The sequence below is a fragment of the Cynara cardunculus genome (genome assembly GCF_001531365.2).
Source record: "Cynara cardunculus var. scolymus isolate 2C chromosome LG 1, CcrdV1, whole genome shotgun sequence".
Classification (NCBI taxonomy): domain Eukaryota; kingdom Viridiplantae; phylum Streptophyta; class Magnoliopsida; order Asterales; family Asteraceae; genus Cynara; species Cynara cardunculus.
Genome location: NC_037528.1, coordinates 3,267,056 through 3,282,968, shown reverse-complemented (window position 1 = coordinate 3,282,968; position 15,913 = coordinate 3,267,056). Strand labels below are relative to the sequence as shown.

The 15,913-nt window shown below is 35.0% G+C and overlaps 3 protein-coding genes and 1 pseudogene across 3 annotated transcripts; 1 reads left to right on the top strand and 3 right to left on the bottom strand.

Moving 5' to 3' along the window:
• The first annotated feature begins 1,736 nt into the window (after positions 1–1,736).
• LOC112503665 lies at positions 1,737–1,892 on the top strand (annotated as a pseudogene).
• LOC112525312 (transcription factor MYB73-like) lies at positions 1,809–3,043 on the bottom strand. The gene has a single exon (XM_025135396.1). It carries the CDS (start codon positions 2,796–2,798, stop codon positions 2,064–2,066), a length of 735 nt encoding a protein of 244 aa, XP_024991164.1. The 5' UTR covers positions 2,799–3,043; the 3' UTR covers positions 1,809–2,063.
• A 4,735-nt stretch (positions 3,044–7,778) lies between these two features.
• LOC112527903 lies at positions 7,779–10,975 on the bottom strand. Its single transcript, XM_025138758.1, has 2 exons — positions 10,808–10,975; positions 7,779–8,555 (listed from the first exon to the last, which is right to left on the bottom strand). Exons 1-2 carry the CDS (start codon positions 10,847–10,849, stop codon positions 7,920–7,922), a joined length of 678 nt encoding a protein of 225 aa, XP_024994526.1. The 5' UTR covers positions 10,850–10,975; the 3' UTR covers positions 7,779–7,919.
• Positions 10,976–11,800: 825 nt separating this feature from the next.
• On the bottom strand, positions 11,801–15,315 carry LOC112517745 (GDP-Man:Man(3)GlcNAc(2)-PP-Dol alpha-1,2-mannosyltransferase). The gene is made up of 7 exons (XM_025125123.1): positions 14,855–15,315; positions 14,168–14,454; positions 13,851–14,037; positions 13,044–13,112; positions 12,756–12,949; positions 12,296–12,405; positions 11,801–12,206 (listed from the first exon to the last, which is right to left on the bottom strand). The coding sequence occupies exons 1-7, from the start codon at positions 15,167–15,169 to the stop codon at positions 11,962–11,964; spliced, it is 1,407 nt and encodes a 468-aa protein (XP_024980891.1). The 5' UTR covers positions 15,170–15,315; the 3' UTR covers positions 11,801–11,961.
• Between the last annotated feature and the right edge of the window lie 598 nt (positions 15,316–15,913).

Genomic DNA, 15,913 nt, shown 5'->3' with positions numbered 1-15,913 from the left:
TTTTTTGGTTAGGCTCTACCCATGGTCTTAAAAATCGTTTGAGGCTTATGCCTCTAGGCGAGGCGGCTGAATCGCACCTGAGCCGTCGCCTCTTGGACCTTGGACGAGGCTTACGCCGTGGTTCCATGGGTGTCCATGCGTACGCCTCAAATGATCTGCTTTAGAAATGGTTTTCTGGGGTTCTTTCTATGAACTTTCTGGCGGTAGTTGTATTTTTCTTTGTAGTATAATCGTCTTTTTTATAACTAAAAGTCAAAAGCCCGATGGCCCCAAGGTTTATTTTTAATATTTTAAAATCCAAAAAGCTAGTATTTTCTCCTTGTGGTTTGACCCTTCCTTCAAGCAGTCAATTTTTCCACACCCTGTCGGTCTATCTCATGGTTTCACTCCTCTGTCAAGAACTTTTGAACCAATGTCCGTAGTAATTTAGTGTTATATGTATTGCAAGTAAATGCGTGTAGTATATATATTTCTGCCTCGGTGCTTAAGCCTTGTTTAGAGAAATCGAGTCGAGGCTTGATATCACCTTATAAAACCTTGGCTCTTCCCTTTTTATTTGATATCTTAAACGTGGAATGAGGTCATAGATAGTCTTTCTTTGAAATGCAATACTTTATATCTTCATCCTGTAAAGTTTACATGGGCAATTGCTTTAGCATACACTTTTGAAAGCTCAATGGCTCCTTCCCTTCTGCTGCCAAACGGTACTAGTGGATCAAGTTCGACCCGTAATACCGAACCTATATGTATAACCTTTCGGTCGATACTAGAATAAAACTGAGACATTGTATGAGAGGCTGCATTAATAGAGGATACACTACAGTAGGAATCGTTCTATTTCCTAACTTTACCTTTAACAAGTATAGATTTTTTATTTTCTTTCTAACAATCATGTGTCTTTGTGGTAAAACTGAGAGTTCAATAAAAAATCTCTCCAACGGGTAAATGTCTCTTTTTCTCCGGAAGTTGTGATGACTGGAATGGTTTCTAGTGTATAACCCTACCCTCTTTGATCCATTCAACACGTATAATTTCTTTTCCATCAATACATTGTAGAATTAGCACATAGAAAGTAGTTAACCAGTTGAGACAACATTCTAAATAATGACAAAAAGAACAAGACATACTATAGGGTTCGATCACGAGCTTTGGACAAAGAGTACTTAAACATATGACTTTTATTAACCTTATGGAGCGAAAATGAAGTGCAATGGATACCGGTTACTTTTATTTTTGTCTAACTCACCTCCTTTTTTGTTTATCGGTTCCGGGAGGGTCCCATCGATCATCACCTTCATGTGATGATCTAACGTATAACATCCAATACATAGATCATCATGTTCATGTGTTTGGAGCATTCCATGATGGATAACTTAGAGCATAATTAGTGTCGAAATCATAAGTTGTTGGAGTTCGATATTTGATGTTTTTTCTGTTAGATTTTGATTTTATTTTCTGGGAGATGGTATTGTTGGTTGGGTGATAGGGAAATGGAAATCAATCGGCAATCGCACCATGCTCTTAGTAGTAACATAACGTGTCGTCGGTTTAAATCTTCCAATACCGTAGTAACTTCACAGCTATAAGTTTCTTTTATGGTTCCCACATCGATTTGGTTAGAAAAATAAGAAAAAAGGATAGTGGATAGAGGCGGGTGATCCCACATCGATAGAATAGAAAGAAGAGGAGTGGAAAAAATGGTTATAAAAGAGAAGTTGGGTGCGACCATTGAAAGCATCTTTGCGCTTGGGGCAATGACGTAGCTAATGAGGTAATAACCGAGGCGCGTCAATTGCTGGTTGAAAACTATTTCCAAACCCCCTCCTTGGCCTTGGGTACTCCCCTTGGCCATCGAGAATTTCTGGAAGGGCTCCCTCTCTGAGGGTAAAGCCTTACAACATTTAGTTTAATAATTTATTTAGCTTAATTTTTAATGATTAAAGTAATGAAAGTGTATTCTTTTTAATAAGGTTGATATTTCTTCAGCTCTTTTCAATTGATGCAAGTGAAAAATATTTTAAAATCTTACTTATTTTCGAAGTTCTCTTGCGAAGTTGGGCCGCTCACTGGAAAATCTGCCCAATTCGAGGCCCTTTGTTGTCCCGTATTTCGTTGATGTATATACGAACCTCTTCTGCTATCATGCGCTTCATTATCGTCACCAGACACGTGTCCTCTATCTCAGCCGTCGATTTGTCATCCACGTCGTCATCTACCTCTTCGTTCTTTTCTGTTACGTGTTCCACCGCTTTCATCTCTCCGGGTGGCAAAAGCGTTAGCACCGTGGCGGGTCCGTCGCAACTGCTTTGGTCCGTAGAAGTACGGGAACATTGTCTCTTCAACGGCGGGTCCGACTGGGTTGAATCGCTCAAAGGGTCCGCCAATGGTCGTTTTATAACACCGGAATTCGAGTTTGACCCAAGCGAAACCTCTCCCGGCGGCAATCCCCGTCGACGGAGAGTGGAGTTCCAGTGGTTCTTAATTGCATTATCGGTACGGCCTGGGAGGAGCCTGGAGATGGTTGACCACTTATTACCATGGATCGCATGTGCTCGGAGAATTACGTCATCTTCTTCACGAGTAAATGGACGGTGTTCGACGTCCGGGCTGAGCTGGTTGCACCACCGTAGACGGCACGACTTTCCGGAACGGCCGGGGATTCTGGAGCTGATGAGGGACCAATTACGAGGTCCATGTTGTTCCACCAGTTTCACGAGGGTGGCATCCTCTTGCGGACTCCAGGAACCCTTGATCTTGCCGCCGGCGACACCACCGCCACCACCCTCTATTGCCTCCATATGAAATTAAAGTCCGATGAAGATCTGAGTTAGAATTTGATGGAAGGTATTGAAACGGTTGAGGGGTTTATGAAGAAAGGAAGGAGGGTAGGTTTAACCGTTTTGGGAAGGGGGAGTAGTTGGCATGAACCTTAAACTCCTCGGCCATCTCTTCTATTTATTTATTTGCAGACGGTTAAAACTAACATTAAAACCCACTTGCAGTTTTGTACTTGCGGACCAATTTTTTCTTAGCATATGTTACAAAAAGAAGTCCCACATTATTAAGTAAAAGGTAGTTTACCTTATAGGATTCATTAAAACTATATTAAAAATAAAATATAAAGCTTTGATGTATAATATATATATATATATATATATATAAGGTATATATTTTAAATATAACCATATCTATTTGTACAATCAATGAAACCCAATCAATTTAGATATTTATGAAAATGATGAGAGTTCATTCATTATGATTTAAATATTTATGAAAGATGACTAGAATTTATTAATTATGATTAATATTTTATATTAGAAAACAATCAAAATTATTATGAAATCATATATGTGATTGAATTGTATTGGTTGTACAAATGTAAAAGGTTGCATAATAACTCACTTCTCTCTCTCTCTCTCTCTCTCTCTCTCTGTATATATATATATATGTGTGTGTGTGTGTGTGTATGTGTGTGTGTCTGTATATATGTAGGAAAAGGTTCAAACGAGAACACCTTCATCTTACTAGAACGCGATAACATCTTTTTAATATAGACAATCACATGTGTTACTATTATTTCATCACATATGATACACATGTGATATTAAATCATAGACACCGACGATTTTCGATGCGATCTTGGTTGATGGCCAAGTCGCCCTTACACCACTAAGCTCCCTCAAAAGTATTATCACATGTGATAAGGGGGGTGTTGATATGATACTATAATACATCAAGACGATCACATGTGATGCTAAATCATAGGTGCAGACAACCTTTGGCACGACCTAAGTCGTAGAACACGTCGTCCGCACATCACATGGTCCCTTACGCGTATTATCACATGTGATAAGGATGTTCTCGCATTCTCATAAAATAGAGGTGTTTTCGTTTGAACATCCACATACACCCACATACATACATACATACATACATACATACATACATACATACATACATATATATATATATATATATATATATATATATAGACCAAAGGTTTTTCGTGAGAGGTAAGACCAATTTATGTTAATTGATCAACTTTATAAACTAATGATCTAATGGTCTAAAGTTGCACGGTGACAATTTTATGATTATTGAGAAGTCTCGTAGCGTTTATGAATGTTCAGATTGTCAGACTGTAGATCTAATTCAAAGGTTGAGAATTGGTCTTACGGGTCTCACAAAAAACCTTTGATCTCATATGATCCCAAGTCTATATATATACTAGTTGTGTACCCGCGCAATGCGGCAGGAACCATGAATTTTAACGTTTTTGAAGTTCCACTGGTTTTATAAGATAAGATTTAACGATAATATATGTTACACTTGGTCTTTACATATTAATACAATTTGAATAAATAAGAGTTATGGTTCCAATTACAGACTATCGATGAAAAAATTGTATGACAGTTTAAAATACATATTTAAACAACTCAAAACGAAAGAAAACTAAAAATTTGACAGATCATAAGCCATGAAAAGACAAAAAAGATGGTTTTAGAATGAAATTTCAACTGCTTACCCTCTTTCTTGTCCATAAACTCAGATTAAGGTTGAATTAATACATGTATATATAAATTTAAAAAAAAACCCAAGAACATATTAATTCAAAACATATTATACAGTGCAATTTGGACAGCCTAACCCCAAAATATAATATATATATATATATATATATATATATATATATATAATTAAATAACTATATTTTGTATAAATCGTAAATATTAAAATATTTTTTCACATTATATATAATATATAATAATATAACTAAGTCAAAAACTATTTAATATTTGACTCATTTCGAAGGTATTAACGAGATGATTATAATGGTGTAACTTTTTAAAATAAAAATGTATTTTTTAAACATGTTTTAATTGATATACGATTATGTATGTTAATTTGATAAAAGTTTAAAATAAAACATTTAAAAGTAAATGACATAAAGTAAATTATTAATTAATTATAAGGGTATAAAATATAAACTTAATATTATAATTTTAAAAAAATCGGTTGTGAGAGAATGAGTGTATGTGAAGGGATGAAAAAGTGAGTATAAAAAATATTTTGGTCATTTAGTATTTTAAGACTTTAAGACATTTATTTAATAAGATTATATATATATATATATATATATGATAAATATTTTGGATGAATATTAATTGACATATCATATTATTAATTAATTATTTTAAAACTATAAAATGTTAAAGTTTAGCTATATTTTCCAACTAATTTATCAAATGTATTTAGTTCATCAGTTAACTTATCAATCATCAACTATTTTATTAATCATCAGTTAACTCATTAGTTAACAATTAATTGACCCAAAATAACCTTAACCCTAAATCACACTGTATTATACAGTACATCAATTTAGAGTTTATACAATTTGGTTCGTATTCTTGCCTCTAAACCATACCATATCGCACCATACCATAAACACTCCTAGGTCGCAAGAATAAAATGACGGCTTTACTTTTACTCATACTTTGTACATAATACCTAAGAAACAAGTAACGTAATTTGTTTTTATTAAAAAATATTTTAAACAAAACAACCACAATAAAAACAAGATTGTTGTCTTTTCAAAATGTTTGTAGGCGCAAGCAGTTACGATGTCAAAAATAAACGGCAACAAATGACAAATCGTTGTTACCGACTACTCCAAGTTGAATTACGGCTCGTTGACTTTGACTCCTTTATCCATTTCATTCCCACTAATTAAAGCTTCTTTTTTAATATATTTATATATAAATAAGCGGATAATACCAAACAATTTGTATGCTTTGTTTTTGTATTTAACAAGCGGTTTTTGGTGTTGGTTTCGAAGTTGGAATTCTTATGTTTTTGTACATAAAAAAAAAGGAATTAAATATGTATCAATCAAGTAGAATCCAATTGTAACAAATGGTTGGTCAAAATCGTAATTGCAGGAACGATGTCGTATTCCATTTGTAATTCCGTTACATCTTGCATGCATGCGTGTACTTGAATCAGTTGCAACGAATGGGATTTGGATGCCACCCGAATCTCATATTTCTTGTTTTTATATTACCAACCGCCTTCTTATTCCCTACTTTTACCAAAGAAAATATATAATTTATTCAAATAAATAAAAGAAATTTACAAATTAGAATCAAAAATTAAAATTAGCATATAAATATTAGGATAATTAAGATGTACATTAGAATGAAAACACCGAGATGTATCAAATCAATACATGTATCAACCATGATTCATAAATAGGTTTGAGATTTAAGGAACTTTTTTCTTACGTTTCTCTCACTCTTTCCATACAATCATTGACCGTATATATATATAGACTTGGGTTCATCTGAGACCAAGGGTTTTTCGTGAGACCCGTAAAACCAATTCTCAACCTTTGGATTAGATTTACAATCTCAACATTGATGTTCTCTCTTGGAACTCATTATATTCTTCTGCTCATCTTCAGATATGACAGTTAAGAAGTTAGGAATTGAGATCAATTCAAATATCACATTGGCAGCTAATAACTTCACCCTCTCCCAACTTTCTAACTCTCTTTAGTTGTTTTCAATTAAGTTATGTATAAATAGAAATAGAATTGTATGTAGATTGATCTGTCTATATAAACTGAGTGTTTTTTGTTTGAGAGTTTTTTTTTCCATAAATAGAAGAAACGTGATTTTTAATTGGAAGGAGCAAGTTTAGAAGGAAAAAAAACTTGGTTTTTTGCATAACACCCCCTGACACAAAACTTACTGGATAAGCCTATAGCTGACTGAATAAGTTATGGATCCCATTAAACTGCTAACACACAAGTCCTGAATTAATAACTATTAAATGATGATTTACAATTTATAAAATGAAAAAAAAAACTCTAATTACAAAAGTTCGCAGATTTAGATTGTGTTTGAGCTAATATTTATTAGTTACTATTTTAGAGCATCTTAGACATATTCATTAAAATAGAAAAAAAAATGAGGTTTTTTTTTTTGTATTTCACTTCAATAAATTTCATATATTGTTATTTAAATCAGAGAAAACTTAAGTTTAGAAAATTATCTAAAAGTTGATATGTGGAGAGAGAGAGAGATTGATTTTTTGTTGATTCCTACCAATGAGATTGATTATTTTATATAAATTCTTTTTAAAAACTGTATTGCGATGATAAATTTATAAAATATTTTAATAATACAATAGATATTGAATTTCTAAAATAGAGAATCTGTTTTAGTTAAATGTAAATATTTTTAGAGATTTAACCACAAGGGTGGTGCCTGATTGGTTTGAGCTTAGCTCCAAAGGTCAAAAGTAACAGGAGGTCTCAGGTTCAAATTCAAGGAAGAATAAAAATCCTTTTGTGGCCACAAAGGTTTAAATGCGGTGACTTCGAGCTATCTGTAAAGCAGGTGGTCGCCTTGGGATTAGTTGGCTTGCTTAGCGGGTTGGATATCCAAGATAATCAAAGAGATTTGTTTTAGAGATTTTGACTTTTAGGAGGCGTTTGGAATCTTATTTGAAACAATTTATGCTTTTGTACAAAAGTCCTTATCAAGTTGTTATAAGTTAGAATGGTTTAACTTCTTCAAAAACTCCTTATTACCGGTTTGGCACGGGTATAAGCTATTTATTCAAACACTTAAAAGTGCTTATTACCGGTGTCACACCGAAATAAGTCAATAAGTTGTCTTTATAAGCAATCCCAAACACCCCCTTAATTCTCTACATGCATCCTAACAAAAACCAGACGACACAGAGAGAGCAAAAAAGAAGAATGAAGATGATAAAGGTTTCAAGTGGAACGTTCTTCAAATAGAAGCAGCTTATAGGAGTGGAATGTATAAACAAAAAGATTGACGAAGCTAAAGTTGTACATTCAAGTATATGATTTGCTTTAAACAAGAGAAGTACCCAACAACATCTATTTTCTAGTACTCGTTAAAGTGAATGGCACCCATTTTCCACACCACAAAAGTTGTTGTAAACATCACCGTGCTGATCACAACCACTGAAAGGATGATCAGAAACACATCCCACCCAACTGGCAGCTCAAAGGTCAACCCCTTTTTCGGCATTCCACGTTTACTGTCATCGAACAAGTTCGTCGGCGCTTCAGGAAGACCTGTTCTTTTTTTCCCTGTGATTTTATCGTTTTCCCTCAGGGCTTCCAATACTTTGCTTCCAAGCTCTGCTTTCACGACTGGCTTTGGTTCTGAGTTACGACTGCGAACTCTTGCTGCCCTTAACTTCTCTCTTGCTGTTAACTTCGATCTTTTTGGGATGGCATTTATCTCGGCGTTATCTGTTTCTTGTATCGGTTCAGAGGCAGAAATGGATCCATTAGAAGCTTCAGGGTTTTTTTTGACAGGCTCGGTTTCGGTACTTTCTGAAGTCTTGGTACTGATTTCTGTTGCTAGGCGATCACCGTTTGCAACTAAAAGAGACCTTCCATTTCTTGAACGTATTGGTCTACTAATAAGAAGCGTTCTAGAAGGGGATGAGAAATGGCTGGACTTTAGCATTGAAGCTCCTATGCACACTCTTGGGACATTTTTATGGTTAGCCTGTGTTTTTAACAATATATCAAACCAAATACATCATTAAAATTGTCTTCAACATGTACCCATCACAAATATAAATCACCAAAATCGATTATAAGATCCCAACACGTTTTATCATAGCAAGGTTCAGTATCTACGTTAAAGATGCAACTTATGTTACTATGTAGCTAGGCTGCAAAGTACAATTTGCAGCACATAGTCGTTTCTAATCCAAGGTGCAAAAATGTGTTACCTTATCAACAAAGCAACCCAAGTGTCTTTTTGAATATGAAAGAACAAAAGATGCTATGACTAAAGGATTCTCTGTAAAATCAGTTTTATGTCAAATTATTACAAAGTACTTTGTGATGGTCAAGGAACAATTGACCTCCACAAAAAAATTATGTATTTTTCTTGCAACGGACGGATCAATGTATACTATCACTGGTTATGGGATATGACAGATACCATTTTATCTACCATACAAGCAAAAGTGACAGATATGTCAAAAAAAGATCATCCCTGAAAGAAGGTTGAGTTTAGCATAACTCAATTGGGATGACTCAAGTACATTTATTTGGTGCCCACACACCACACTCTAAAGCGAAGAAGCAGGGTGGTTCTATGGTTCTACCTCTTGCAGAATCCCCGTATTTGGTGATTTGAGGGTGCAATTTTGTGGGGGTGCACACCCTATCGGTTTGGTTACATCACCGAGTTGTTAACCAGGAACACACCTTAAGGTTGGTGGTATTTTCACAGTGCATATATAATGGAATTGTCTAAAGAAGATTATCTTTATGTTCCTATATATTGTAAAGTGGACTCTTCATGTGGAATGGAACGAGTAATACTTTGAGGAAGGAGAGTAAGCTAAAGAGTGTATGTGCAACTCAAGGTGTTCCACTGTTACATTATAGTATAGGTGATTGGTGGTTAACAAAACAGGATGGAGGAAATGTAAAAAATGGTCATTTAGTGGTTATCATTTGAGGAAAGCATATGCATCATATATGATCTTTTTTACTCTGCTATTTCACGGAATTTCAATATTAAGGGGGTGTTTGGCATTGCTTATTTAAAGTGTTTTTTGACTCATTTCAGTCTGGCACCGGTGATAAGCTGAATGCTAGTGTTTGGATGAGGAAAAATAAAACTGCTTATACCGGTACCAAACCGGTGATAAGCTGAATGCTAGTGTTTTTGATAAGTTAATCATTTCTGACTTATGAAAAACTGCTTATTACCAGTTTACCATTTTAACCCTATTTTATTAATGTTTGTTAATTATTAATCTTATTGATATAAATTTTTGTCAAATATAAATGATGAAAAATAAATTTTTACATGTTAAAAAATCAAATAAGTTAATAAGCAATCTCCAACACTGGTCATTTTACATATATAAACAAATATCAGTGACACAACTTTTACTTGCAACTTCATTCTTGGTGAACTTATGTGATCAAAAATGGATAAACAAGAAAATATCTCCCTTTTTCTAGCATATTTGGCGTCGCCATCCAAAATTGTAAGAAAAAGAGGATGAACAAGAAAATATCTCCCTTTTTCTACTTTGGATTAAAAAAGATCCTATTTTATGAAATATTTTGCACTAAATAACGTACAGCAAAATGAACTAACATATATCCTAGCACCAACTCTGTTTACATATATTTTACTCATGGAAAGAACTGAATTGTATCAGTACCTGAGTTTAATCACATGTATCACCATGAATTAATTAATATAATATTATAGGTTATTAAGTTCGGAAAATGGAAGTGTTTTTAGATATAGAGCCAAAATCGAGTTGAATAAACTAAAAGCCTAGCAAACCCGTAGATCTGAATATTGCCTATAGTGATTTCTTCTTCGTATCTCGAATTATGCGTGTTTATCAAAAAGAAGTAAAAGTAATTTCTGAATCACGCATACGAGAAATTCCTTATCCATAATTTTCTATCTTATCATAATTAGATTCAATAAACATTATAAACAGTTCAAGCACCATGACTCTTTGAACTAACTCCTCCATTTGCAGTCCCAATGAACCCTAAATTATTATCAATACAATTTCTCCCTACTCCATACAGGCGTTGATTTTAACCATATAATCCTCCAATCTCGAAACGATTCGGACCACGTTAACAAACTTTCAAATCAGATTAATCGCACTATTACTCAATCTGATCAAAACTGAAAAGAGTAAAACGGAAAAGTAGCAACAAGATCGAAGGAGGAAAATGGAAGGCAGCAAGAATACGATTACATACCGTGGAAGTGAAGCTGACGAATGAATTCAAGGAAACAACCATTGGATTTGAGTTCGAATTTTCACGTTCCAACCATTAAAAAAGTACAGATTGAGTGAATACAGAGCCAAAATAATCTGTGGCGCTAAAGTGATCCAACTTCACTCCTGCTCCCCCAGTCATATAAAAGATTATAAATTGCTAGTTGCGCTCCACCCCATATGGTCCCTATACTTTGATTAATTTACATATTTGGTCCACAAGTTTAAAAGATGTTTTCTTTACCCAAAATTAGTCCATTCCTCTTCTCGTGAGTTCCACTTTGCAACTTTTTGATCGAACCACGATGATCGTGCGTCTTCTTTGTGAAGGATGGGCATTTTGGTCTTTGCCTTTGGCGACCGTACTTACCTTTATCATATTAATGTGCATGAGATATGAAATCAAGTTCATTATTTTTCATATTATGATACGTTAAGATTTTCATGTTAAGGTATGTGAGGTATATTACTGGTACAATCCAATAGACATCCATCCCACCAATATTCCACTAAATTACATCAATGACACCACATCTTTGTGAGCCTCGTGATCGAACAACTAAAAATCATCCATTGCTTTTATTGAGTCCTCATGCTTCTCACGGAAGATAAAAGTTCTTGCATGACCTCGAGCGTTGGGGCCGTTTGCTAAATGTTTGTCAGATAAGCGCTTAAAGATATTACTCACCTTACCGATTTAGCATGATAAGAACAGAAATCTTAGCTGATAAGAGGCATAACGAGGACCGAAAGTCTTATTCTGTAAGTGAGGAAAAAAACTCTTTCCGGGTAAGCGCTTCCCGGGTTTAAGACTCTTACCAGCACTCCGTTTCGACGGTCGAGAATGTTACATGATAAGGTAAGTTTGGGTAATTTTCCTTGTTGGTAAACGCTTACTCAACAAGTGTTTAGTAATCAGCCCTTATTGGAAACAAGTCTCTATGTAACTTTTGATTGATAAGGCCAAAAGGTTACGATCTATAACCGCCTTTTACCATCCAACAAAATTCCCAGATAAAAAAGATACATAAATATGTGATTTTGTGTTTCTTGAAAACTGTATAGAAGTGCCCTATTGTGACGATATCCTTCTCTACGTTAGTTTATCTTTCATCTCCTAACAAGTTTGCTGTATCACCCGAAAGAGTGGTTTATAATTGGTCTAATTGCAGCTCTAAAATCTTCATAAAATCTCTGTTCTGAGAATCTGCTAGCTCGTCTTCTTGCAGCTGCAGCGATCTCATGTTTCTCGGATTTTGACATCCTTAAAATCTTCAAAATTGCATCAGCATATTCTTCGACAGTTTCAGCAAGAAACCCGGTTTGCTTTCCTTCTTCAGGTAACACGATGTCCATCTTTGGGCCAGCTGAATTATGAGCTGAAAAGGGTCCAAGAACATGCCTTTTTAGCTATTTGAGACTGGCTCATGTAATAATAAAAAGAATCCACCATGGTTTAATTGGTTACCAATGGGTATGGCTCCTGCAGCCATGTACTCTACGACACTAATGCCAAAATGTTCATCCATCATTGAATGAATGCCTGCAGTTGCACTGCCCAAAAGCCCTACTAATTCTCTGCAATTTAAAGCAAAAGTTTAGAAAACTTGTCGGCTGATGGTGGTATAAGTGAGTAGGGGTAGGTTCAAATGAGAACCGTAAATATTTTGAGAGCAGGGAAACTAACTATTCATGATATATTCGTGATTAATGGCATGATAAATATTAATGATAAAAATTATTCATGATGAAAATAGATGATATTCATGATGAATAATATTCATAATTATTCAGGGATATGCATCATGAATTATACATGAAATAGTTGGTTCCCAGGTTCTCAAAATATTTATGGTTCTCATCATAACTTCCCCTAAGAAGGCAAAAGCATTTATGGATATAAGGGATTGAAGTCAAGTGAGACAAACCTGTAGGTCACATTCTTATAGAACTCTACATCCTCTTCTACCTTCAGTTTGATAGCTAAATCTTTCAAGTTCTGCAATCTTGTTTCATCAGCATCATTTCTACAACTACCAACAAACTGGAGTTTGGGCCTAGGAATGTCCGCATTTAGATTCTTGACGGAATGTGCAAAAGCCTGAAGCTGAAGAGTATGCGCCTGACGTAGAATTATAAGATGACCAAATATGAGAGATTGGAGATTAGAGATCTTGCAAATTAATAACTATAAGGTCTTTATGAAAATTGCACACCTTCTCTGGTCGAAATTGAGCCACTGAAATGATTTTGGGCGGTGTTGCTTCTCTTTCCAATGGAAGTGCCTGTTAGAATTTAATCAGATTGGGTACATGCAAAAAGGTATACATATACACATCCCCAAAACCAAGAGGATCCAGAACATAATATGATAAAATGCATGACATTCTACTAATATTTTTGGTGAAAACTTAGCATCTAACAATTGCAGTCTCATTAATCGAGCTTAATTAACCAAACCACACGAGACCGGTATATCCCACCGGAGGAGGGTTCTAGGGAATGGGATGTATGCAGATCTGTCATTGGTTGCTTTTGTGAAGACTCCCAGCTTGATTACTTGGATCAATTGAAACAATAATACTTTAGTTTCATGCTCTGAATTGAGATTAAATGCTCAAAGCTATCTATCCCTACTCCAGTTGACCAGTTCTTTTGCTTATTAACCATAGGACAAGCCCACAAATATTATACATGGCATATCAAAGAAGATAGATAAAAATGCCATTTATCACATACTTATACCTTACTATTGTATCCAGTATATCATTGTTGCCCAATTTTAATCAAATTAACTGATAGGAATGGACAAAGTGTGACAGTAATGTTTTTACCGAAGTTTGCCTATCAAGAGATGATATTTACCTCCCTAAAACATATCTTGAAATTATTCTACTACGCCAGATTTGTTTATGCACAAAGCTTTCTGCAAGTTCACGATCGATGACTCACAAACGGAGCATAAGGGGAGAATCATCCAATTTTATTGCAAAATTAAGCAAAAGGCATAGAAAGAGAAAAACCTGCAACCCGGTCGTATCACAAGGAGGATACACTCGTTTAATACGATCTGGGATTCTCCAAAGCTTCTCAATATGCGACTGTGTCCACGAAGAATTAACCAAAGCAAGATTTGCACAAGAACCAACAAATCCATACATCCAGCTAAAGAATTTGTAATAAACAAGTTTGCACTGGGACAACAGAAAGCTGCCAAGACAATTAATCTTTCAGTCTTTCAGATTCACACTTCAAAAACATCAACATAAATTTGATATACTAATCAAGCAATTTGAAAGATTTCAATTGAAACAACAAATCTAACAATTATGCAACAAACCTGTTAGCAACAACAGAGTCATTATTATACATGGAACTCCGTGAATGGACTCGGGAGAGCATATCCAAGCTGATTGTTGGGTAATGAGTGTAGCAAAGGACCTTGCACCCGAAAAGGCGGGCGAGTGGATAGGTAAAGGCATATCCACTAGTATCCAAATAGTAAAATGGAACAAATTTGTTCAAAGCTTCCCATGAAAGGTAGATCGAACCAAAACTTTGACCGATCATAGTGAAGCGAGGATAGGTTGTTTCTTCGATCCATTTCCTTTTATGTAAATGCACAACCTGATAGAAACAGTAGAACTATCATAAACTTTGCTTACCAAATAAACAATGCAACAGATTTGGCAACATAGCATCAACAAATCAGGATCCTAAGATGGAGATCCATCCCAATCAACTATGGAACTTAAACACAGGTTAATTCTTTTAATATGTTGATGATTTAAGTTACTTCATGACATGATTCATTTGAATTTCTTTGAACAGGTTGTGCTTAGATTTAGATTCCAAAAAAACATGTACTGTCAGTTGAAATGGATCGAAGTATGCATAATTAATTTAAAATACTTTGAGTTGCAGTATCTAGACTTTGTGGTTCCAACAGTAAGGGTTCACTATAGTTAAGTTTTAGAATCATGAAACATGAATTTAGGCAATTAATCACAGAAACACAGGGGATTACCTTGGGAGGAGAAATCAAGGTAACACCAAAGCGATCGAGGGCGCGACGGATGAGGCTGTCTGGAGAAGCATCATGATCACCGGTGTAGATGACACAATCTAGATCAGGTTGTTCTTCTTGAATAGCTTTAACTGCACACCACAAAACTCTCTCTCCACCGCCGCCGTCGTTGGTGTAAGGATGAAAGAACCCTACGGCCCTCTTTCTGTTACTCCGGCAGACAGTTAAAATCAAAATCAATCTTACAGTTAGGGAGACTATTGCTGACACTAACAATATCCGAATGATGGTAAGATTGACCATCACCATCACCATTTTTTAGATGTTATCGGTAGCAATGAGAAATTTTAAAAGAAGGGTGTGGTTGAGTTTGGGTAGAAATTAAGGAAGACTTGAAGACGGAGGCTTCTGCCGTTCTGCGATGTTTGTAAAGTGGAATGTTATTTTATTTTCTATTAATTAAAATAATCGGATTAAAACCATCATTTAGCATTTTGAAATTTTGTCAACATAAAGAACCCAAAGTAATTGATGTATTGCATTTTGAATTTTTCTGTTTGCACGTCTCTTTATATAGAACTATGTCCGGTGGCGCTTGCATTTGGTTTTAGAATAGATCACCAAAAGTGGCCTAATCTGGTTTTGCAGATCCCCGAATGGACAGGTTGTCTACAAATGTTTACTGGCAACTGAGTAAGCATTTTTTGGATGTCATTACCTTATCTAATGATTATGGCAAGAAACAAAAATCTTACCTAATAAGACGCAGACAATTTCAAGAATCTTACCTAGTAAGTGAGGGTTAAAACTCTTAACCAGTCAACGATTACCTGTAAAATATGTTACCAACAATCTATTTTGATAACTGAGAATGTTGATCGATAAAGTAAGTGAAAATTATAATCTCTTGCAAGTAAACACTTATCCACTAAACGTTTGGCAACCAGTTCATGCCGATTACCAAAGTGTTTGCAGCATGAACATGACAAGGAGCCAAAGATTGAAAAATCATATATGATAAGGGCATGACAATAACCAAGAATTTTACCTGGTGAGTGA